At 38.8% G+C, this 24,714-nt stretch overlaps 1 protein-coding gene across 5 annotated transcripts in view; it reads right to left on the bottom strand.

Annotated features, from left to right (window-relative positions):
• Positions 1-24,714, bottom strand: part of LOC139477662 (vinculin-like) — a 191,608-nt gene that overhangs the window by 134,317 nt on the left and 32,577 nt on the right. For all 5 annotated transcript variants that reach the window (XM_071260038.1, XM_071260039.1, XM_071260041.1 and 2 more), the window contains exons 5-6: positions 20,347-20,515; positions 2,471-2,622 (exon numbers count right to left, since the gene is read on the bottom strand). In XM_071260038.1, coding sequence (XP_071116139.1) covers positions 2,471-2,622; positions 20,347-20,515 — 321 coding nt within the window. The remainder of the gene's footprint in view (positions 1-2,470; positions 2,623-20,346; positions 20,516-24,714) is intronic.

Raw genomic sequence — 24,714 nt, 5'->3', positions numbered from 1 at the left:
CTGTGAAAGTGTGTTTAATTTTATTTTTCAACATAATCTCACTGCTTTTCAATTCACTTCTCACATCGATAGTAAAGCTTTTCATTCCAGTTAGTTTTCTGAAGCTACCCTGAAATACCCATTCACGGCATTCATAGCACTTTCCATGAAGGTGTTCTTTCAGTTTGGGCAACATGTGGAAATCACTTGGTGCCAGGTCTGGCGAGTATGGAGGGTGAGGGAGCTCTTTGAACCCACACTGTCACACCGCAGCCTTTGCAAGAGGCATTGTCATGAAGTAGTAGAACTCCAGCAGTTAGCATTCCTCAACGTTTTTCATTGATAGAATCTCTCAGGCGATGAACCAAATCAGCATAGTAGGCACCGGTAATCACCTTTTGACTCATCAAGGATCACACCCTTTGCATCCCAGAATACAGTGGCCATTACTTTCTTCACTGATCTTGAAGATTTGACTTAATAATTGGTAATGTCAGTTCTTTTTTCCTTAACATCTGAATTTAGAAACTTCGGCACCAAACAAGCAGATATCTTTTTCATCTGTAAATATTCAGGAATAATAGTTTCAATGGATCCATGGCTTAGCCCTGTGTCTTCCTCAAGTTCAGCAATGGTAATACATCTATCTGACAGTTTAAGTTTTTCTATCTCCTTGATTGAATCTTCAATGATCAAGACTTGTTCTCCCAGCCTCAACCATAGCTACCCAACATTTAACAGTGTAATAGGTGGGGCACTTATCACTAAACACTTGTGACATATGGTCATGAATTTTAAGGGGAGTACTTTTCTTTAAAGTAAAAAACCTGATGACTGCTCAGTACTCATTTTTTCCATTTCTGTGTCCATTTGGACCCCTATCACGTTCAACTGGTTGTCACTAATATACAAACATCCTCAACAGACCAAATACCAAATACACTTGCAATGAACTACTCCAACACTGTACTACTTTGATTATTTCACTTTGTCATGGCCCATAGTTGAAAGTTAGTCAGGCTTAGAACTTTTTGACCAGCCCATCCAGATAGGGTTCAGTCAGGGTTTTTTAAGATTATGTTTACAGTGAAAGGAAATGCATTTTGAGAGAATTTCGGAGCATGGTCAACATACAAAGGTCAAATAAGGTGAAATTTCTAAATATAGCAAAAAATGGTACACATGCGTTGAGCCAGACTACTATCTACATTTGTATCAAACTGTATCAAATTTTCAACACAAATGACTAAGAAATGGGGGCATAACTAGCAGTGGGAGCTATGTTAAAAAAATCGAATTTGAACCTGTTAAAACAATTTAGGTGTCATCATTGCATGAAATAAGCATGTGAAAAGTAAGCTTCATTTCAGCAATATCTGAGAAGATGTTTATGACAAATAACTCTGTATTTTCTGATATGGCCACTGGCAGAAATATTTGATTTCCAATCAAGATGCCCTGAACAAACACTACTACATAAGGTAACAATCTCATGAAGTTTCAGGCCTTTTCAGTTTTTGAATACAAAAGTATAGAAATTTCAATTTTGAAGCCTTGAAGAAACTTGAACTTCTTATAGTACAAACCATCCACATAAAATTTCAGCTGACTCCATCAAGTCAACTGTTTGATTGGCATTCCAGAAGTTGGCAAAAAATTAAGAGAAACGTACAACTTTATGGAATACATGCACAACTTCTGGTTGATAAGTGTGTAAGAAACTACATCGAAATGTAGCTACATGCAATAAACCAAAATTAGCTATCCTTAAAGTTGTACATTTTTCTTATCCATCAAGTCATTTTAGAAAATGGTTGGAAATGTAAAAAAGTTGATGGATGACAACAATGGACGACTTGCGATAATGTAAGCTCCCATGGACTTTCAAGTCAGTTGAACTACTATTGTATTATATATGCTATTCCAAAAACCACATACTTGCTGCACATCAAGTTTCATAATTATACATGCAAGTAATGGAACAAAACTGCCATGGTGATGTCGTATTGTTATAGACATCATATCTTTGATCTTTTAAGCAAAGTTCAGCTTCACAGGCCCTGTAGTTTCCGAGTAGATGTAGAAAATGCAGTGACACCAGAGAAAGTGGGATTGTGAAAGCCTAAGGATGTACCTGGATTAAAATCAAAACGTCCCAAAAAAAGTATCACACATTATACCAAATGCCAAAAACCTTTTAATATTAAATTTCATAATGAAACACGCAGTAACTGCAATTTAATGGCTGAGTAATGGCGAAATATGACATTCTCACTTAATTTTCAGTCAGGCGAGCTAAAAGCTTTTGGGATGGTGCTTGGCAATTTGCAGCAGTATGGCTTTCAACAACAATTGAGCTGAAAACACTGAGGAATTTCACCTACATCAATGACCCTGTAGTGAATATTAATTGGCCATTACATCTAAGTCTGTGGAAATAACTAAGACATCCACCTCGTCTTACCGGTAAAGTTAGGACTATTGGCATTACCTGACACTTCTTCATGACGGTGAGGTCATCAGCATCCCACTCATCTTCGTCATACGTTGTCAGCTGCAGGACACGGATTATCTCATGAATCTCATCTGACATCTTCTTCACTATATAGTCACGCCCACTCTGTGCATCAGGAATGCCTTGACCTAACAAAATATAAAACATTCAATCAACACTGCAAAGAAAATAGTATAATCAGTGTACAAGTAAAGTTGTCACTGTAACACAAAAAACAATTTAATAGTCTTGGTTCTCAGGCAACGTCTGCATCTTTGTAAAGACCACCTCACATTTCATCTTTATTTCCTTAAATATTCCATGTCTCGAACACACGACCCCGGCAGAAAAATGCTACAATATTTAAAAACAATGCGATCCAACATAGCATGCATTTACTTCACTTTACATGCACACTGCTTTACTGCACATCTCAGGTAATGGTCATGGTGGCAAATGAGTTTGTGTGCTGTTTTGCAGTTTACAAATGTGGTCAATGAAAACATGATATTTACAATAAAACATCACAATACATGATCATTTACAAATTCAATGGCATTTGTGTACTGTATGCCGAACAATGTTTCATACACAGAGATTAAGATTACATGTGTATTTGTCTCATAAAATTTCCGTGGGTGACTTAGTTTAAAAAATACTTAATGTCAAAGAAATTTCGATACAGTAATAGGAATACTGAAGACTTTGTATCTCTAACGACTAGTGTTCGTTTCAAGGCATGGTTAGTTGATGTGATTTGTCAGTCAGTTCATACACGATTTTGCCGAAATTAATGTACACAAAATTTGATGAAATCTCTGGATACATGTGATATATAATTCCAGATACACAATGAACACTTTTCTAGCCAGATAATGTTATAACAGGACGAACTTGCGTACTTCAGTACGGATTTGTTGACATGCTTCTTGTGATGTTCTGTGCTCACAATAATATCTTCTCATTGTGAAATAAAATCAAAGCTCATTTTAGGCATGTATTATGCACACACTGGTAGTCCAACAGTAATCAATTACTGTATTCCATTATTTTACTCATCAAGGAATACATTAATGTTGGGAGGCCCTTTACCAGGTTGATTGTACACAACTGTTTATTTGGTTACATACTAGTTTGAACAACCAAAAAAACACACACAAATAAACACCACAAGTGTATAGTCGACAAATTTATCAATATCTCCCGCCAATTTTAACATGTTATGGTCCCAAACCAGGTAACTGATCCAACATTTCTCTTAGCCCATGTCAAAATAGCTGCAATGGAAATTCTAAAATAAACATTTCTAAAACTCCTTAATATCAAATGGCACCAGTTCTGTTCAGTACGTGCTTATATATAGACATGCAATGTTTGGCAATGAAATATTTCTGGAAATAATGCCCTGAAATACAAATTTCTAAAATTCATAAATAGCAAATGGCAACAATTAAGCATGTGTCTGATAGATGTGGAAAATTTCATCCGGAATCGAACACCACCCTTATAGAAATTAAGTCCAACTTGTTGCAATGGAAACGTAAAAAACAAAAAATTCTAAAAGTGCTAAATATCTAAAGGTACCAGTTCAGTATGTGCCTGGTAAACATGCAATGTTTTGTAAGAAAGTATTTAGCGTTTTTTGAGTTGTGCTCCGGAAACGAACACCACCCTTATAGAACCTAAGTCCAACTTGTTGCCATGGAAACATAAAAAATATAAATTTCCAAAATTCCTAAATAGCAAATGGCACCAGTTCTGTATGAGTTTGATAGACATGCAAAGTTTCGTAGAGAAACATTTAACGGTTTCTGAGTTATGCTCAGGAAACTATTTCGGGACGCACGCAACCCATTTCTATATCCCCTGCCAACATTGTTGGGGCAGGGAATAATAAACCTTACTTGCCTGGCAACTAATTTCACTTGTTAACAAACTGCAATGTATCATGGTTCCCCTGTCCGATATACATGTCAAACATGTCATGTGGAAACAACTTATTTCACAAATCACTTGTCGCTCTAAAAAAAATACTTAGCGAGCAGCTTAAAATGTCAACCAAAAACAAAACTTAGAGTAACTTGCTGCTGGCAAGTAAAATAACATAGAAGAAGAAAATAAATTTCAACATTTCTCTATCTGTTACAATAAATATACCATGCAAATTAGACAATTTACAAAAAAAAAAATCATTACATAATTTAATTTGTTCTTTAATTGATGCACAAAACATTAATGTTTCATTTTTTTATACTCATAAAAATAACCAGTTAACAGCAAAACACAAGATTTAAAGAGTATTTGAATATTTCACTGTTTCAATTAACATCAGTTTTCTGAGAACAACAACATTTAGAATATGAACAATGTTTGTATAAGGTTCACATGCAGAAATACTTGTAAGCAGCCCAATCACCACCTTTTCTTGAATGTCCCAAAACAGTTCCCTTCCAGATAAATGACATTTCAATTTTGAGAAATAGAGAATCTCACCTGAGTGTCTTTTGATATCAAATATGTCAACACGAGTTGATAAAAGTGGAAAAATTCCAAGGCTTCCTGAGGATTTTTGCCACTATTATCAACGAGTGTTGATATATTTGATGTCAAAAGACACAAGGGTGAGATATTATTTATAATCCAACATCATTCTTCCAACTTTTTCAATTTGTAGACAGTAATTAGCAGTGTCTTCAGTGTAAAAAGTACTGCTCATAGCTTCAGTAGCAGAGCCATTAGTGATGTCATTTGATTGTGATGTCACAATGGTCTGCAAAGCTTTGTGATGTAATTTCAATGCAGCGATATCTACAGTGAAGATAATGCTTGATCTCATCAAAGCGATATCTCCTGTGGGAGCCAGTTTTGGATGATAAAACATATTCCAAATGCAGTACAATGAAAAACAGTCCCATGCTTCTAGCCAGCAAAATAAGCATGGTAAATGCACTTCAGTTCTCATGACATCATTTCTTGCTTTGGAAAACACATTCCTAATGTATAAACCAAGTCTTGTGTCTCTTAGTAGCTTGATCAGACAGATATGCCCTTCCAGTCAAAGTACATATCAAATGAGTGTAAAGTGTGTCTCACTGGAGAGCAAAAGGTGGGGAATTCGGTTCATGGCCGTGTCATAACAAAAGAAGTTAAAAAGTGTGACTGCTTGTTAGCCTGCCTTGCGCTCGGTATTAAGAGGACAAAACAAGCATTGGTCGACTAGGAAACAGTATTTTTAATCTGAGTGTGGTATCCATGTTCAACAGTGTCATGGTATCTCTAACCATAACGCAGGTCTCAAGAGTCCATGGATGACGCCCCATGTTGTCACTGTCAGACACCCTCATTATTGCTAACATGAAATGAAATTTGGGTAATGTCGTATTTTCGTTGCATAGTGTGCACTTGAGTATTATAATTGCAATTTTGTGTATTGTTCCCAGTTAAAACAATGTTGTATAGCCTCAGGTGAATAAACAGATAACAAACGTTGTAAAACATTGTCAAAGATGTTAAATATGTAACTAAATATCACATGATGATTTACCATTTCAATTGTATTTCCTGTAATGCTAAGCATTGTTTTATAAGCAGAGATTGAGATTACTGTGTGTATTTGTCTTGGAAACAAAGCCCAAAAAAACAATCAGCACTCCATAGGTTTTTTCCGAATATACCGGTGATTCAGTTAAAAAATACCCAATAATATAACTTCAAAGTCACCACTGAGCCTTTCCACAGTATTGCTATTTTGATTTTGAAAATAATATGTTGACATATAATTGCCAAACTACAACAAATATGACTTTCAAAGACTTAGTATGGCAGTTATAATATATGTATCCATTCTGTGACACCTAAGGTTCATTTCAAGGTGTAACTAGCAGTAATATGATCGTGGTTGCAGTGAATAATGAGAGCTGGTGTTGTCACGGTTTGTGGTAAAGTGGACCCTATGGAACAGGGTAAACAGAATATGTCAGTGTATCAGAAGGAATGAGGTGACCATCTGTTTCACACACAATTTCGTCAAAATTAATCTAAACAATTATTACTGAATGAAATTGTGACTAAAATAAAAAAATATTACAAACATGAGTCACAAGTCCAGACATAAAATGAACACCTTTATATTACCATATTGTGTAACCAAAGTATAAACTAGTGGAATTTAGTACGGATTTGTTGATGTGCTATTGCTGATGACATGAAGATGTGTGTGGTAAAATAATAAAATTGATGGGAGTTATTGATTAACCCACTTTTAAAACGAATCAGTGGTAACTTGATAGGTGCTACAGTGAGGGATCACTGTACTTCTTGAATCCAGGATAAACTGGGAACATGAAGCTAACCAGTCTGCCCTCCTCAGACAAGTTCATTGTTTCCTTACAGATTCTGGAACTTGGGAAGATGAACTGGAAATTCCTTGCTGAGACTTTTAAGGCTATTCTCATATGCATGTCTGTCACATTTTTCCTCAGTACCTGAAAGACACAGAAATAAAAGCCCTTGGTGAGGTCAGTGTTCTTCAGTTCCAAAATAGCTCTCTTGTCCAGTCCTGTCCATATGTTGCATGTTTCACTCTGGCCAGGATACAAGTCCTGATGTTTTTGGAAATTTAACTTGGATTTATCCTTACATCTGAAAGGAATCCTTCCCTCCTCTTGACAGGATCCCTACCAAAACTGACCTCAGGGCTACTCTCCAGGGTGTCTTGTGTGCATAAACTTACCTCAGGGCTACTCTCTCTAGGGTCTCTTGCGTGCATAAACTGACATCTAGTCCACTCTCTCTAGGGTCTCTTGCGTGCATAAACTGACATCTAGTCCACTCTCTCTAGGGTCTCTTGTGTGCATAAACTGACATCTAGTCCACTCTCTCTAGGGTGTCTTGTGTGCATAAACTGACCCCAGGACAACTCTCTCTGGGGTGTCTTGTGTGCATAAACTGACATCTAGTCCACTCTCTCTAGGGTGTCTTGTGTGCATAAACTGACCTCAGGGCTACTCTCTCTGGAGTCTCTTGTGTGCATAAACTGACCTCAGGGCCACTCTCTCTTGAGTCTCTTGTGTGCATAAACTGACATCTAGTCCACTCTCTCTGGAGTCTCTTGTGTGCATAAACTGACCTCAGGGCCACGCTCTCTTGAGTCTCTTGTGTGCAAAATGACCTAAGGGCTACTCTCTCTAGGGTGTCTTGTGTGCAAAAAGTGACCTCAGGGCCACTCTCTCTCTCTCTCTCTCTCTCTCTCGAGTCTCTTGTGTGCATAAGCTGACCTCAGGGCTTCTCTCTAGGGTCTCATGTGCATAAACTGACCTCAGGGCAACTCTCTCTAGGGTCTCTTGTGTGCATAAACTGACATCTAGTCCACTCTCTCTAAGGTCTCTTGTGTTCATGAGCTGACCTCAGGGCCAGTCTCTAGAGTGTCTTGTGTGCATAAGCTGGCCTAAGGGCCACTCTATCCGGGGTTTCATGTGTATAAACTGACCTTAGGGCCTCTCTCTCTCTGGGGTCTCTTGTGTGCATAAACTGGCCTTAGGGCCACTATCTCTGGAGTCTCTTGTGTGCATAAACTGACATCTAGTCCACTCTCTCTAGGGTGTCTTGTGTGCATAAACTGACCTCAGGGCCACTCTCTAGGGTCTCTTGTGTGCATAAGCTGGGCTCAGGGCCACTCTCTTTAGGGTCTCTTGTGTGCATAAACTGGCCTCAGGGCTACTCTCTCTGGAGTCTCTTGTGTGCATAAACTGGCCTCAGGGCCACTCTCTCTGGAGTCTCTTGTGTGCATAAGCTGGCCTCAGGGCCACTCTTTCTAGGGTCTCATGTGCATAAACTGGCCTCAGGGCTACTCTCTCTGGAGTCTCTTGTGTGCATAAACTGGCCTCAGGGCCACTCTCTCTGGAGTCTCTTGTGTGCATAAGCTGGCCTCAGGGCCACTCTTTCTAGGGTCTCATGTGCATAAACTGGCCTCAGGGCTACTCTCTCTGGAGTCTCTTGTGTGTATAAACTGGCCTCAGGGCCACCCTCTCTGGAGTCTCTTGTGTGCATAAGCTGACCTCAGGGCCACCCTCTCTGGAGTCTCTTGTGTGCATAAGCTGACCTCAGGGCCACCCTCTCTGGAGTCTCTTGTGTGCATAAACTGACCTCAGGACTACTCGTCTTCCTTTGCACTTGTAAGGGCCATCTTGTTGATTCGAGTTTACAGCCAGAATTGGGACTTTTTCCTCATCGAAATGACCAAAGCCCAGCTAACACACGACGTTGTCACAACGTTGTGGAAAGGTTGTGGATTGGTAACGTCGTGATATTACGTTGTCACAACGTTGTTATAATGTCAACGTGCAACGTTATTTCACAACGTTATAACAACGTTGCACATTCACGTTGTGAAAACGTTGTGCATTGGACATCACACAACATTTTGTAGCTACGTTTCTGAAACGTCGGTGAAACGTTATAGAGTTTGCTTCTCGATAGTCATAAAGGAATAGAACTGCTTTATCAAAATCAACATGAATTTGTCAGAATACCAAGGCAGTAATGCATTACCTTTCAATATATTCGGCATTTAAATTTTCATCTCTTAATACTAAAATTTCCAGAACGTAATTGCGTATCTCTATGACAACGTTATTCCACAACATAACAACAACGTTGCAAATTAACGTTGTGATAACGTTGTGCTTTGGACATTAAAACACTTTTTGTAAATGATGTTTAGGAAACCACTTGTAGATCTACCATCTCTTGTTCTTATTTTTTTTAAACATATATATTTATAACGAAGTTATCTGTCTACTAAATGTTGTCACAAGCAATATTACAGTTAACAACAATAGCGCCCATTTTTTGCGGCGTGAGAGCGACTGCTGAAAAGTTTAGCCTGTTGCCTCGTGAAGTGACGTCAGAATGACGTCACATTGTCGCGGAAGATTTGTTGTCACCAGCCATCTTAGTTCAAGCTCACTCTAGACATATTAGAAGTCTACAACCAAGAGATTATGCAGCAACTGGAACTGGACAGATGATCTGTGAATTCGGATGAGGTAAGTTAATTTTTCAGAAGCAGCCTCCCCTTGTTGATATGTTTCTGTACATGCAGATCGTCAAATGATTTAAATGTATCATATTATTCAGCAGTGGCAGAGTTTAGAATGCAGTTTGCCAGTCACTTTCACTGAGCGTCAGTGTTGATATTAATATTTGATACACAGAACATAATGTATAAAGAGGTGAAGGAGGCCCAAGACTTTTTTCCATATTATTATTTTATGGATACCAAGGTAATTACCAAGGGCAAGCAGTATATGTTTGACCAGAATTCAGTCTGGCGGCGTTTTGTGGCCGTCATATTTTGTTCGGGTTTCGATCGTTAACGTGTAGGTCTGTAAATAGGCCTAACTTATGCATGGCCTACTGACCACTGACAGTTATCGCCATATCTTCCGTGTTATTTCGGAAATCATTACTATTCAAAGTTTACTTGTACTAATCTTCGGACTTTGATTTTTGTGAAACAATGTGGCTCATTCAGGCCATGAGAAAGGTTTAGTAGATTTATGTTATACAGCGAAGAGAGGGAATCAAAACAATGGAAGTATTTTCAGATCGACTCTCTGTAGGCTACTAGTTATAGCCTTAGTCTTAATGCGCTCAATGATGTTATGAAAAATTGTATTTTTGGGAAGAGATAGAAACATACTTGTTGTTTCCGAAAAGGCCTAATTAGCACTGACTGAAGTAGCCTAAATGTAGACCATCAGGTTGTTGGTGCTGTCTATACATTTTATTTTAGTAAGGCTCTTATCATGGTGTATTTTTATTATTTCCAAAAAATAATCAATTCATCATTTTCCGATAACTAGATCTTATGTCTGACTCCCTTCTAATGAAAACGAGCAAAAGTAAAACGAGTCTCTCGTCGCACGCCATAACGGGGTGTTTGCGGTATTGTCATATTGGTGATGATAAGCTAGTCAATAGTCAAAAGTTAAATATCACCATATATTGTCAGTGAGTTGGTCATCGTTTGTTGATTATTAAGGTGAGATAGGTGTAGCCAATGTGCACCAATGAAAAATACAATGGAATTGATAGCAACCCTATTTGTTCGGTTTTCCTATCCATATGTTGCCATGTAGGCTACCATGCTAGGTCTACAGAATTATATTTAACGATATTGAACTGTATTATGTTAATAAACGTAGTAACAAATAAATTTCAATAAATATTTACAGAGCTGTTTCAACTTCGTCTGGTATTGTATAAGCTATTGCATTTTGTTAATTTACACATGTTTCTATCTTTGTAAATATTAGAACATAGATTCTATATAAATATCCTGGCATGTTAAATGGAAAATATTAAGATTATTATTAAAAAGAATAATCACAATTTTAATCAGGATAAATACACCAAAGTGTTAACACTTCTATTCATAATTCATATTCAACATTCATACTTCAAATATGGGAACTATTTATTTTCTTTGGCAATATATATTTTTCATTTATGTATATATTTTTCAAATAAGGTTTTAGAAACTTGGCCAACATATTCACTTGAATCACTAGTTTGTGATGTACAGCAGAAAGGTAAAGTTACTGCTTTTGAATAACTACAGTTGATCTATTGACTGATAAAACTATTTGCTAATACTACCACCAGTTACATCATACTCTAAGTAAATGTGATTTATCTATACAGTACTGGTTTATTTAAAAATGTGATACTTTGTGGTTTCTGTTTTTCTTTCAGGTGGAGAAAACAGTATTGTGGGAGCATATTTGTTTAAAGTACATCACTGACAGAGAGGTATGTATGATGCAATAATATATACAAACATCTTCAAGAATTAAATTTTAGATGATTCTTATTTAATTATACCCACAATCTAAAAGGGTGGGGGTATAAAGTTACACCAATGATTCAGTGCTTAAAGCTTTTCTGCCTATGTATGATCCAAGAGCATCATGGTATTACTGTCAGCGCCTTCTTTGCACTTTCAGCAGTTTTTCACTGTTTAAAGACTGACATCAGACATCAAAATATTATTTTGGGGAATGCAACCATTATTTTGTTATGTCAGAAATATGTACCTTGCCTGGCCATTTTATAATATTGTGTCATTTTTTATTCAGTTACCAAGGCTTAAGGAGAGACTATGGATACAGTTGAAGATCACCCCTGTGACTTTTCATTTGAGGACTGAAAAGGCTCCTCAGCCACTCAGCCCAAGTTCTGACTTGTCATTTAATAAATAAATAAAGGTCACCTCAACCAGACTTCTATTGTCATTTCGTTGCTGGGAAATGGATCTTAGGACATCAGATGCATAGACTATTCTGTTTGTCACAGTGTTGCTCTCAATGCTGAATGTATGGGGTAAGGCCAAGAAAATTTAAATGTTTCAATTTGTGCAGGGCTTATTGTTTGATGGTTTTTAATTTGCAAATTCGTGGGAAAATCAAATATCTTTTAATTGTGTTGAAACATTTGTGAACAATTTGCACATAGCCTTGAAAACTGTTTGGGAAAATAAATATTATATAACCAAATTGTACATGTAATTTAAAACATTTAGATTTTTATCTTGGCCGTATTTCAAACTCTGCCAAAAGAGAGTGCATTACATTGACTTGCTGTTTCACGGATAGGGTTAAAGTGAATTCAGTTTGCAGAATGTATTGCTTGGTACCTGATGTCTTAACTAGATTGGTACCTGATGTCTTAACTAGATTGGTACAAACTTTTCAAGCTGCCTGGGAGGTATTGAGGAATAAGACAGGCGTTAATCTACATGGACATTGCAACAACGTGCTGCAATGGCTGTAGTGTCGCCATATGTATGCGATACCTACGTTGTCGCGACGTTTTGGATAAACGTTGTAGCAACGTAAAAATGGATGTCGTGACAACGTCTTGATTTGGTTGTATTTTGGTTTATGCACAACGTTGTAGCAACCAATCTGGGAGTCTACAGATTTACGTTGTGACAACGTTACATCACAACATTGTAGCAACGAAAATTCAACGTTGTCACAACGTTGTCACAACGTAGAATTGTTTGCTGGGAGGTTCCCATGATCATCTCAAACAACTCTTCTGTCAAATTAAGTGTCACATGAAAATGTTTTGTTGCTCATATTGAAGACAAGCGAACTTGTAAAGTACTTGACAGTAAACTGTTGTCGAAAGTAGTTATCCAATTCAGATGCGCGCTCGGGGGGTGGTTGCTAGGAGAGAGTGGGAATAGGGGCGAACAAAAAGTTTTAGAAAGTAGAAATCCACAGTGCAATCCAAAAATACCTTTCACAGCATGCTTTCATAAGAGTATTCATGAAAACAATTGTTTACTAATAAAAACTAATTTATTAATTCATCCTGAGGTCATAACCCTGATCACATGGGTGGGTGTTTCGAAGGAATTTTGTTATACAGTTGAGTAGGTTTAAGATCAGTTACACTGTTGTATTTGTAATGAGTTGTGTTTCTGTATGAAGTTAGTCAGTGAATGCAACAACTGTGTCCATGACACTTTTGGAGGAACATACACTCAAGCAATGCAGAACTTACCAACAAGAAAGGAAATGTATTCAATACTGTGAGATGACATTATGTGCCAAGTTTGATGAAGAAATATAGTACAGTTTTCAAGATCTGCTCCGGAAACGAGGACTATCGCCATTTTCAGTCTAAATCAAAGTCGGTGCCATGGAAACTCGAAAAATAACTTTTTTAAAAATCCCAAACTATCAAAAGGCACCAGTTCACAACTAGATCTATCTATGTGCCAAGTTTGGTGAAGAAATATGGTATGGTTTTCAAGATCTGCTCCGGAAATGAGGACTATCGCCATTTTCAGTCTAAATCAAAGTCGGTGCCATGGAAACTCGAAAAATAACTTTTTTAAAAATCCCAAACTATCAAAAGGCACCAATTACTATTACCGTTGCACAGTCATAAAAGAACAAGGTCAACTGTATCTTTCTTCAGCTGTTTATTAAAAATTTGTTTCCAAAGCAAAGCGACTCGCGTCATAAATTGATAATTCTTGTGAATACCTTACCTCTATTACATCATAGCCATAAATTCCTGTTTATGCTGAGAACCACACTACAAATTTTAATAATTTTTTTCAACAGACGTCCTCTTCACTGCCAACATATCTAACAGTTGTGAGGGATACCCTATCCCCCGCAAGAGACGCCACTGCGCATGCGCAAGGTGGGCAACACCTCACTCCTTTCCTGTGTGTCCAGATGACAACAAGGAAACATTTTGTTTGATACATCTGTACTCGTGATTGCTGTTCCACACTTACAAGCCACACTAGATCATCTCAAGCTTCACTAAAGACAAGCAGTGGGCAGTTCTACAAGCAGAGAACAAGGGGGTATGAGAAGGCAGAAGTCTCTAGTAAGTAATTAGTTAGAAAAAATGTTGTGGGATTAAGGACTTCATCCCAAAAACAGACAACGTCTGTTCAGGTTGTGGGCAACATCAAATCACTGGTGACCTTCATCCTAGATGCATATCATGCAAAAGCACTTGCACACAAAAATCACAGTGCAGTTATTGCAAACCTATGTTCAAAGAGAAGTTTGGAAAACTTTCTTGGGCATGGCTCAATGACCGTGATTATAAAAAGAATACTAGAGGGTCAGTAGGAGAGATAAAAAGGACATCAAGAATCTCATAGATCCCCTCCCAACCACGTACGTCATAAGGTAGATTGTGATCACGGACATCGCATCGCAGTGAGCACAGAAATACACATCAGTCCCATCCAGCCACTATGATAGACGAGTTGACTACAAACTTGTGCACATCATGATAAATTTACCAAGCATGCTCCATCCCATACTGTTACACAGTCCAGTTATTTGGGCGGGGAAAGCGAAGTTTATGTTACATCACAATCACACAGTTATAGAACACTGATTCCTGCTCCGCTAGCCACAGATCCTATCCCCAGCGCAGCCTGAGAGAGGGGTGCGTTTTTTTCGTCTACACTGTTTCTTCCTGCAATTGGGACTCTACTGCAGGGGATAATTACAAACCAAATAATTATTCAATTAAAGTCATCATTGTGGAACTTTATAATCTGATGCCAGCCTTAAAACCAGATAGCAAAAATAACCAGCTACCAAACCGTTGTTAGAACGTGCTGGGTATGAAGAACCTGTCAGTAAAGCTAACAAATTTCATACTCTCCCCTGTTCCTCATACATGTATGACATCATGAAGAAAATCGAAACATCCTTGAAAGTTTCATCGGCGCATAATATCAGACTTGGTATACCTGCTATTAATAAAAATGCTCAAAAGACACACGATGCTCCCTTCGCACAACTGCCTACAACTGATGAAGAATTTTATGACCTTGTTAAGAAACCTAACATCAGGATGCACGTTGACATGGCCAAAATCAGGGACTTCTACAACATCAATAAACAATGATTAACATCAGTTAATACAATAATTGGGCTGCAGCTAGAATTTGTTACGTCATGCCTCCGACCAATCAGAGCGAAGACCTGCCACTAGATACCCCCCCCCATGGAGATGATACTACAGCAGGCTGGGTTTATTCACAGCTCATTTGACCAGATGCTGAAGATACAGGAAGATCTTCAATCAGCACTAGTTTGGATGTCAGCACAGTTCCTACTCATGAAAAACAATCATCTGCTGCAGCAAGTTCGTCATATGATTCCAGAGCCCCTAAGAAGATCCATGCTATCACAACCTATCACAACCTATTACAGCTCCATCGATATTCAACGGCATACTGAAGTCAGTGAAAGAAGCTATTGCATCATCGACTAGTCAGAAGTTTCAAGAATCAACAATCTCATTGGCATCCAAGATCCAGAATCTGCAGATTTCCAGCATCAACAACAGAATCCTAAATCTCGTCATGTGAACTCTGTATTTTGGGAGCCTCTACATGGAAGGACAGATCGTTTCACCCCAAGAAAAAGATCTCCAAAGATGATCATCCCACTTCACGAAGAGGTAGAGGCAGAGGAGGTTTCCGAGGCTGATACAACAGGAAATGACCAAACCAGAGCTCAACAGATTTCTTCAGACCCTGCCAACATTGCCTGCCCATTGGACAACCATTTAGAACTTCAGAATATCAATGCTACAACCACATTGAATCCCGTCAAACTAGCCTGTCTCATAGACATCGATCCAAGACTGCCCAAGTTCAGCACTCTCCTACTCAGGGACAGCACTCTCCTACTCAGGGACCAGTCGGAGGTCGCCTTATGCAGTACGCATGTAGACAACTGAGAAGCTATCACAGACAACTCATGGCTGCTCGAAAAAGAAGCTGAAGAATGCCTTAAGACAAGCAGATTGATAAGCCTAGCTCTCCAGGACGCTTATCTTCACGTCCCCATCCATTCAAGTCATCGTCGATATCTGCGCTACACAGTCAACAGTCAGAGATACCAGTTCAGGGTACTTCCATTCGGCACATCCATTGCCCCATGGTTATTCACCAGGATCCCGTCATCGGCTTCTCCCATCTAAACCTCATAAGATTACACGGATATATAGACGACAAGTCAGGACAAGTCGCAGGTCAGATTAAATACAATGTACCTTATTCAGCTACTAACGCACTTAGGTTTCCTGGTTCATCATCAAAATCAGAATTAGTACCCACATAGGACATCACCTACACAATCGCAAGATTTCTACTCAACACGGGTATAGTAGCCCTCCAGAGGACAGATATTCAAGGATCAAAGACATGGTATCAAGCGCACTTGACCAGCCCAACAAATCAAGATGCTGGTGGATGTCTTGCCTAAGCACGCTCACCTCCATCCAAGATCTGACCTACAGAAGCAGACTGCAGCTACGACCACTGCAAAACTGGATGAACACCACCAAAATCCTAGAGCTAGAAACACTAATTCAATCCCCGCCAGTTCAAATCTCAGAACCGCATTGGTGTCTAACTCGTCAGAATGTCATGCCCTCTACATCAACTCTACACAGACTCGTCAGGAGAGGGTTGGGGTGCTCATGTGGACGATATTACAGTACAGGGAAAATGGTCCACCAAGAAAAGGAGTTCCACAACAACTGCCTAGAAATGAGAGCGATATATCTAGCTCTGGAAGCATGGCTAGATCGTCTGCACCACTCGTCAGTAAAGATTGCTACAGACAACTCGACCGTGGTTGCTTACATACAGCACCAGGGGGGCACAAAGTCTCAGCCTTAATTGTAGGAGGCTACACGTTTATTTGCCTTGGTAGGCTCAGTGAGTTGCAGGATCGAAGCAAGACACATACTGGGCAAGTTGAATATCCTAGCACATTACCTTTCCCGGAAAAACAAGATCGTACCCACGGAATGGTCACTACATCCCAAGATATTCAAGTGGATAACCTCCCTATAGGATACTCCAAACCTAGACCTACTCGCCACATGTGTCAACAAAATGCTGGGGCAGTCAGGTAGCCTAGTAGTTAAAGCGTTCGTTCTTCACACCGAAGACCCGGGTTTGTTTCCCGACATAGGTACAATGTGTGAAGCCGATTTCTGGTGTCCCCCGCCGTGATACTGCTTGAGTATTGCTAAAAGCGGCGTAAAATCAAACTCATTCACTCACTCAACAACAAACTACCAGTCTTCGTCAGCCCTGTACCAGACACGCTAGCTCTCCAGGTAGACCCTCTTTCTATGGACTGGGAGGGAATGTTCGTTTACGCATTTCCCCCATGGGCTCCTCTAGAAGATTTCAGAATACAACAGGTAAGTTGACCTTTGTACTTAGTTTGCTATTGGATAGTAGGCAAGTCAAGCGGCAACACTGAAATCACAGATCGAAGGGATACAAAGTCATATATGGTTTCTACATGATAATCTAGGATGTATGATGTACTATCACCGGAAGTGACATCATGGGAGACCTCACGTCCGGACTAATGTCAAAATATGTTAAATATCACTATCCTAAAGGGCACAGCTGTATATTAAGTCATAAGAAGTGATATGATGTCATATGAGACATATATAAACGCAAACAAAGTCATAGAAATGATAACCAGAAGTGACGTTACAGGTGATGTCATCACCGGAAGTGATGTCATAATATGTTTAAGTATCACATTGATGGCTCAATATATGTATATAATACTGTTTTCGGCTTAGTTTACGAGAAAATACAGAAGGTAATCTTAATCCCTGGATATAAAACAATGCCTAGCTGAACAAAAAATACAATTTAAACGGTAAATCAACATGTCTGGTGATTTTTTATCTCAAATTTTTTAATTTGTATTGACGAAGTTTCTCATCACCCGTTCGATTGCCGGACTTCACTGAAGGGATACGGTGTAATTTTTTTCTGCACATAATATTCAAATTTCATTTTTTCCAAAATATTGAATCCACTAGAGGGGGGTGCGCATGATACATGGGTGTGCACTTTACTCAAGAAAATACGGTATTAGTATTCATTAATGTCCAGCCTTGAAGTTAGGTTATTAGACATATTCGGTTTTGGTCCCTTTTGTAAACAATTCATGTATTCCCACTTCACATTAGCCAACTATCTAAGGGATACTAGATACCAGAACCCACCGGTCCCTCTGGTGTATTTGGCTCTGATGTAATAAAGGTAAGGTATTTACAAGAATTATCTGACAATAGTAATCATTGTGTATAATTCTAAGAATACTACCTCTATTACATCAGGAATTAATCCCTCCCACCTCCCCAAATATCTGCATCTAGTTGATGAAGGTTATTGGTTGAAAGAAGTGAGGTGTTGCCCGCCTGGCGTCTCTTGCGAGGGATAGGGTTTCGCTCACAACTATTAGATATGTTGGCAGTGAAGAGGACGTCTGTTGAAAATTTATTAAAATTTGTAGTGTGATTCTCAGGATAAACAGGAATTTATGGCTATGATGTAACAGAGGTAGTATTCTTAGAATAATACACAATGATAACTATTGTTACATTTATAGACTAGAACCAACTGTTTTAAATTTTCATAAAATATGCCACAAAATAACTTACACAATTATTGAAAGAAAATTTTTTGTTAAAAAATTTATATTTTATTTTGTCCGCTCACTCTCTGAAATTGTTAGTTGAGGTCGGAGATGAGTAACACATGTAAAAAAAATGGATGGCCTTATGCAAATGATACTTGGCATGCCACAAAAGGAATCAACAGAAAATTAAAATCTGGGTCACAGTGATCCACAGAGTGAATGTGCAATATATCAGATCTGGGTTTGTCAGGAAGATCATGACCTCCCAGAGTTTGAGAGGTTCTTCCATGAGAAGAGGAAATAGTCTGGGATACAATGCTCCTTTTGCTCCAGCCAGAGCAATGAATATATGATCATGCAATCCATCTGGAACTGGACTAACGTAAACAGGGAGCTTGTGTTTTAGAAAGATCACAGAGATGAAGATGAGGAATGTGAAGATTATTGTTAACTACTGAACACTTCAGGAAAAAAGGGACCATTCTATCAGGATCATCTGCTAGCTTGGAATATGCAATTCATTGAACCTGCATAAGGCGTAACTGCAGCCTTCCTCTGTAAGTAAGGTCCGTGTTAAACCAAAGTCCAGGACGTCATTCACAAAGGCGCAAGATTTCAACTTTTCATCGCTGATGTATTCAATGACATTTCGTGTAGAGATGATAGGTCACTGGGAGGAGCTTATGCACACGCAATGACCCCTGACGTCACAGGGAATTGTTTCGCCAGTGTGGCAACAAAATACTACAAATTACATCATAGGGTATTGTCACGTGTTTGAAAAGTTTGTGGTACTGTATTCTAAAGGTAGGCCGAAAACTGATAATACAAGTCAATGCTGCAATTATGTGTATTGTGTTTTATTTTATCCAAGATGGCGGACGTTTCCGAGGGAAAACATAAATAACAAACAAAGTAAATAACAATTTCTCCGTTCCCTTGAAGTTCTACTGTACCTCTTTAGTCTCCCGACAAACATCCTTCAAGACTGAGTGAAGTCTGGTCAATTAACAGGCTGTGTAATGACAGACTTCAATAGTTCTGAGACCTGTTTCTTGCCTGAGCAAGTGAAGGTGGTGTCTGAGTGAATTTTATGTCCATGATATGAGAGGTTCATTAGTAAGTTCTTACCCTGTGTGGTTTTCAAGGCTCTCCCTGCTACCTGTAAACTCTGCTGCCCACCTCCTTACAGTGGAATAGGAAGGGCATATGAAGGGGCATACCTCCCTACTTGTACTCATATTTTCATAGATGGCTTTTCATGTTACGCCATTTTTCTACAAATATTTGATCACTGCACATTCTTTAAATTTGTTCATTTTCTAAAGGTCACAGATCCCTGCTTATTTAACTGACTTGTCACGGCAAAACAATTTGCTCAAATGACAAAGGTTTTTGTGGACATACCTCTAGTATGACATCATGTGATGTCCACAACCAAAGATTTCACTTTTATGCAATTCCTTCTATGTGTTCTTATAATTTATCTATCAACCTCATATGAGAAATATGCCCATATTGACACCAGCAAAAATAATACAGCACTTTCTCTCCCTTACATTTTCCTTTATGCTCTGTTGATGTGGGTCCCATTATCACATTTTATTGATCATGTTGATTATTTTTCATTCAAATGAAGTGTCATCATTGGAGGGAACAATCATGTTAAGTTTTAGCTTCATTAGTGCACTGGTTTTGGAGAAGATGTTTACAACAGACGACAATAAAGTAGCATCCTTCAGTAAATTCTCTGATCTTGTTTCAATATAAACTAATTGAGGTCCAAATTTGGCAACATCTGCTGATAAATTAACACCACACAAACTTGCTATTGTATGCACTCACTTGTTTGTTTTGCTGTAATGAAGATTTTCACACCACTTATAAGAACTGGGGTGTAGTTCTTAACCTGTTCCAGGGATCGCACAAGCATATCCTGATGAACCTGATGAGTAAGCTCCTTCTCACGGTTATCCACCTCTTTTGTCATCTTGGTCAACACAGGACTCAAATTCTAAAATGAATAAAAACTAACTCAAGTGAGACATTGATCATCAGATATTGTAATCATAACTGCCAAGTGAACTACATACATGTTTGCATTACATGATAAAAATGAAGCATCCCTGTCATTTTCTTAATGCCCCCAAACCTTCCAACCAGAAACATATATCATGAACAATTCTGACTTGAACAAATCACTTTGATTGCATCATGTCCTTTTTGGAAACACAAAACACCTAATGCAGTACAACATTGAAACAGAATATCCATTACCTTCAGCTACTTTCATAAGAAAGCTATGTACTTATTAATCATATCACGTCCAGTTGCAGAAAAAATATGCCATATGAAGTGGACCTTTAAAACAAAAAGTCCCAGGTCTCTAACTACTTTAATAAGTTATGCGCACTTTCACTTCAATGACATCACTTCCAGCTTGGGAACAACTAACATGTGCCTAATTCAAGATAAATAAAAACCAGAAAGTACCATTCCTCTAGCTACATTTTATTATTTAATAAGTAAGTTTTATTGACTTGGTCTGACAACCTTGGCCCTCAAATTCAGCCAATCACATGCTGATTATTTTTTCTTATAAACATGACATACAGAAACATGTGTTAGTTCAGTACACCTGGAAGAAAAACTAAAGTTATCATTCCAGTGACCTTGAACTTTAATTAAGGTTGCTCAAAAGCCTTAACACCCCAATGCCTACCCTAAGGATGAAATGTACCAAATTTCATCTCAGTACAAGGACTTCTTTAGTTATTGAGAACCTGATAAAACCCTCACGTTACAGGTAAGTCACAGTGAAAAACTAATTCAACGAATTAAACAAAAATCATAAAAATCGAAGCTTTCATTTGTTTTATAGAAACACCATCATGTTAGTTATTGACAGCTCTGCACTGCACTGTCAGCTTCACTTGAATTAGGTGAAACGGAAATCCCAAACAGCAAGTACCAGTACGCAACTTGGTCCTGTTATTTGACTATCTGGTTGTCAAAAGTGTTCATTGTGTGTTTATAATTGGATTTATTCACTATTATTTAAATAGAATAATTAATACAACAGCCATGATCAGATTACCGCTGACACCTTGAACCAAACCTAAGTTACCAGAAAATGTATACATATATCATAAACGCCACAGTTTGGTTCGTAAAAGTCCTATTTATTGTTTGACCTTTTTATGTTAATAATTTGTTTTCACGGAACAAATGGCAAGACCATGGAAAGCATTCATGTCGCAATCACCGATTGTTGATCTCAGTAAGAGGCTGTCACACAGTTTCATATTTAAAAAATAATCGTTAACATAGTAAAGTGATACTCTTATGATTATTTTTGCTACTCTTATGATTATTTTTATTTTGAATGTATTTGGTGAAAGCAGAAACTGAATTGTTACATATGTTGCACTTTCGGGCGGCCGGGCTGCGTATGCAGCCGGAACTTAGTGAGTTTTCGGCGCCCACGCAGCCTTCAGCTTTGCCTAAAAAAATTGGGTTTCATTATTTTTTTTCTTTACTCAATATCAGTGACGATATGAATAAGTCTCACAGGACACCATGCCGAAACCATCGGAAAGGCCAAACTGAAGAAAGAAATTTGAGGAAAATGAATTTTCCAAGTGGGTTGAAGCAAACGAGCTGTCGTTCGCTACCATAGGGGAACTGTCCGCCAAGGGATATTCTACACTGTGTCTCATTTCTCAACTACTTACTAAGGATTTGGTTGGTGCGCACTTCTCTGATTGTTTACACTTGGCACAAACACTTTTGCTGAAGAGGGGAGTCAAGAATTTAACTCCTGAAATGCGGGAAATTGACACACCGAAAACTGACCAACCGGTTTGCTCTCTGAGTGATGTCATCAACAAAGATGGTGACTCCCATGATATCCTGCCGTTTGCCATACCGAACAGGAAACCAGCTCTTTATAATCCCTCTTAAGCCACACCAGTGACTGCTGATCTGCTGAGAACATTGCTAACTTGCTAGAATTTCCCCTGGAAGATCGTGACACTAATCCAGGTACAGATATTTTTACTTTCGATCCATTTTTGCATTCTCATGTTTCCGTGATCCGGGGTTCCGGGACATTCCGCGATATCTGTGATTACGTCAGTTTCCCATCACCGGCGTGTGATAAAAGTGCCAAATTGGACAGAGCGAAAGACACTCCCTGGATAAAATATCCCCTTTGCATGGCAGAGCGTACTACAGTACGATAGGGAATACAGACAGAAACAGTGTGAACTGCAATTCCCTTGGGGCACGGACAATTCCTATGGCATGCAGCTCTTGCTTATGAAAAGAAAACAGCCAAAGCTCAGTGCAGTACCCCAGCCAGGACGTACACTCGGCTTAGTCAAACTCGCCAAAGGGCCAAAATCAACCCGTACTCAAACATACCAATATGCATTAAATGGAACTCAAGGGGCAGTTGTCCGTATACACCATGCTGTTTCTCACAAGTTGGCAGCATATGTTTTGCAAGTTAATAGAGCATCCCTCAGTACCAGCGATGCAGTCTCATTTTGGGAACAACACTAGTCAGCAGGGCAGTAAGCATGATACTATGGGGATGCCACAGCGTCCGCCGCTGCCGATGGGACCTACACCTTTTATTCAGTAGGGCCGTGCCAGAGTTCCCCCTTGTCTCAGCTTGCGGCAAACCTCTATTCATGGGATTTAATGCTACAAAGAGACAATGAGCGTGAATGGATATTAAACTGGTTATGCAAAGGTTTTGATATTGTCAACAGGAGAAATCTTTTCAATTGTACCCACAGAAGTAAACAATCATATGTCATGTTTTACAGCGGATAACCGCCCGAAGGTTGAGAAAAGGATTTGCGAAGAATTGAAATTGGGGCATCATGAGAAAGTATTATACAAGCCCCTCATTGTGAGTGCTCTTAGTACCATGCCAAAGGATAGCACGGACATCCGTTTGATTCATGATTTCAGCTTACCCAAAGCAGGGTCAGTCAATGATTTTGTGACTAAGGAGTCCTTTTCTTACCAGACAATTCATGATGCGCTGAAAGAACTACTGCAAGGAGCATTAGATGGATAAAGTTGACCTAAAAGCAGCTTATAGGAGTGTGGCGATACACCCTTTGAACTATGCATGTATTGGTCTTAACTGTACATTTACAGGAGATGCCGTACCCACATATATGATTGATAAACGCTTGGCCCCTTAAAAGGTTACAGCTTTGGTGGATTTTGTGCAGGAGTTCATGTCAAACCTAGAGCTTCCAGACGGCATTTGGAACGCCTTGCTGGCAAGTTGTGTTGCGCATCACTTGTTATTCCTTGGGGCAGTTACACGTCCAGCCTAAATTCAACTGCCTGTCTTCCCTCTGGCAAGCACATGACAAGTGCAGTATAGACCAGTTACTCGTGAATCTGCAATGGTGGACTAAGTTTCTTGTTGAAGGCATGAACACTCGTCTTATTTGGGATCTGAGATAGGTAAAAAACAGTGTTCACGGATGCTTGCACACGAGCGGGTGGAGCATGCCATGAGTGTGATTGGGTCTATGTGTACTGGGAACTAGATAGACCTGGCCCAGGGATCATGAAAGTGGTCTTAGCTCAAATTTTGCTAAGCACAAATTTTGTCGTAAGTTTCTAAGATTTTCCTTAGCTAAGATTCGGTCTAAGACAAAATACTGCCTAATATTTGAACGACATAAATATATAGCAATGGAGTTATATGCATATGTATTATGACAAAAATTCAATGCAAAAAATAGCCTGCCGTAAATGACGAAAACTGATTTACCACTATGACGTCAAAACTGAAGAGGTTACACACGTTCAAAGAAAAGGGGGCATAACTCCACTGTGCTTAGCACTAGTTTATTGTCACGAAGGTCTCTTGGTGAGAATAAGCTGTGGGTAAGGACAATATATTTTCATGGTGTTTTGTTCACGTGGAACAAAACTATTCCAACACAAATATCGATATTGAAACTGTATACCTTTGGGCATAAAAAAAACCATAAGAAATGATGAAATTGTACTTAAAAAACTAAGTAACAGCGAAATGGATGGCCCAATCTAACCCATAAATTAGTCCTTAGATTCCAACATTCTCCTGATTGTGAAAGTGTAATTTGACTAATGTTGCACCATTATTAATGGAGCACTAGCCGTATCATCAAATGTAATGAATTACTAAAAATATGA

This window comes from Haliotis cracherodii, unplaced genomic scaffold (genome assembly GCF_022045235.1).
Source record: "Haliotis cracherodii isolate W230 unplaced genomic scaffold, xgHalCrac1.p SCAF_34, whole genome shotgun sequence".
In the NCBI taxonomy this organism is placed as follows: Eukaryota; Metazoa; Mollusca; class Gastropoda; order Lepetellida; family Haliotidae; genus Haliotis; species Haliotis cracherodii.
This window is presented reverse-complemented; position numbering and strand designations above follow the sequence as displayed.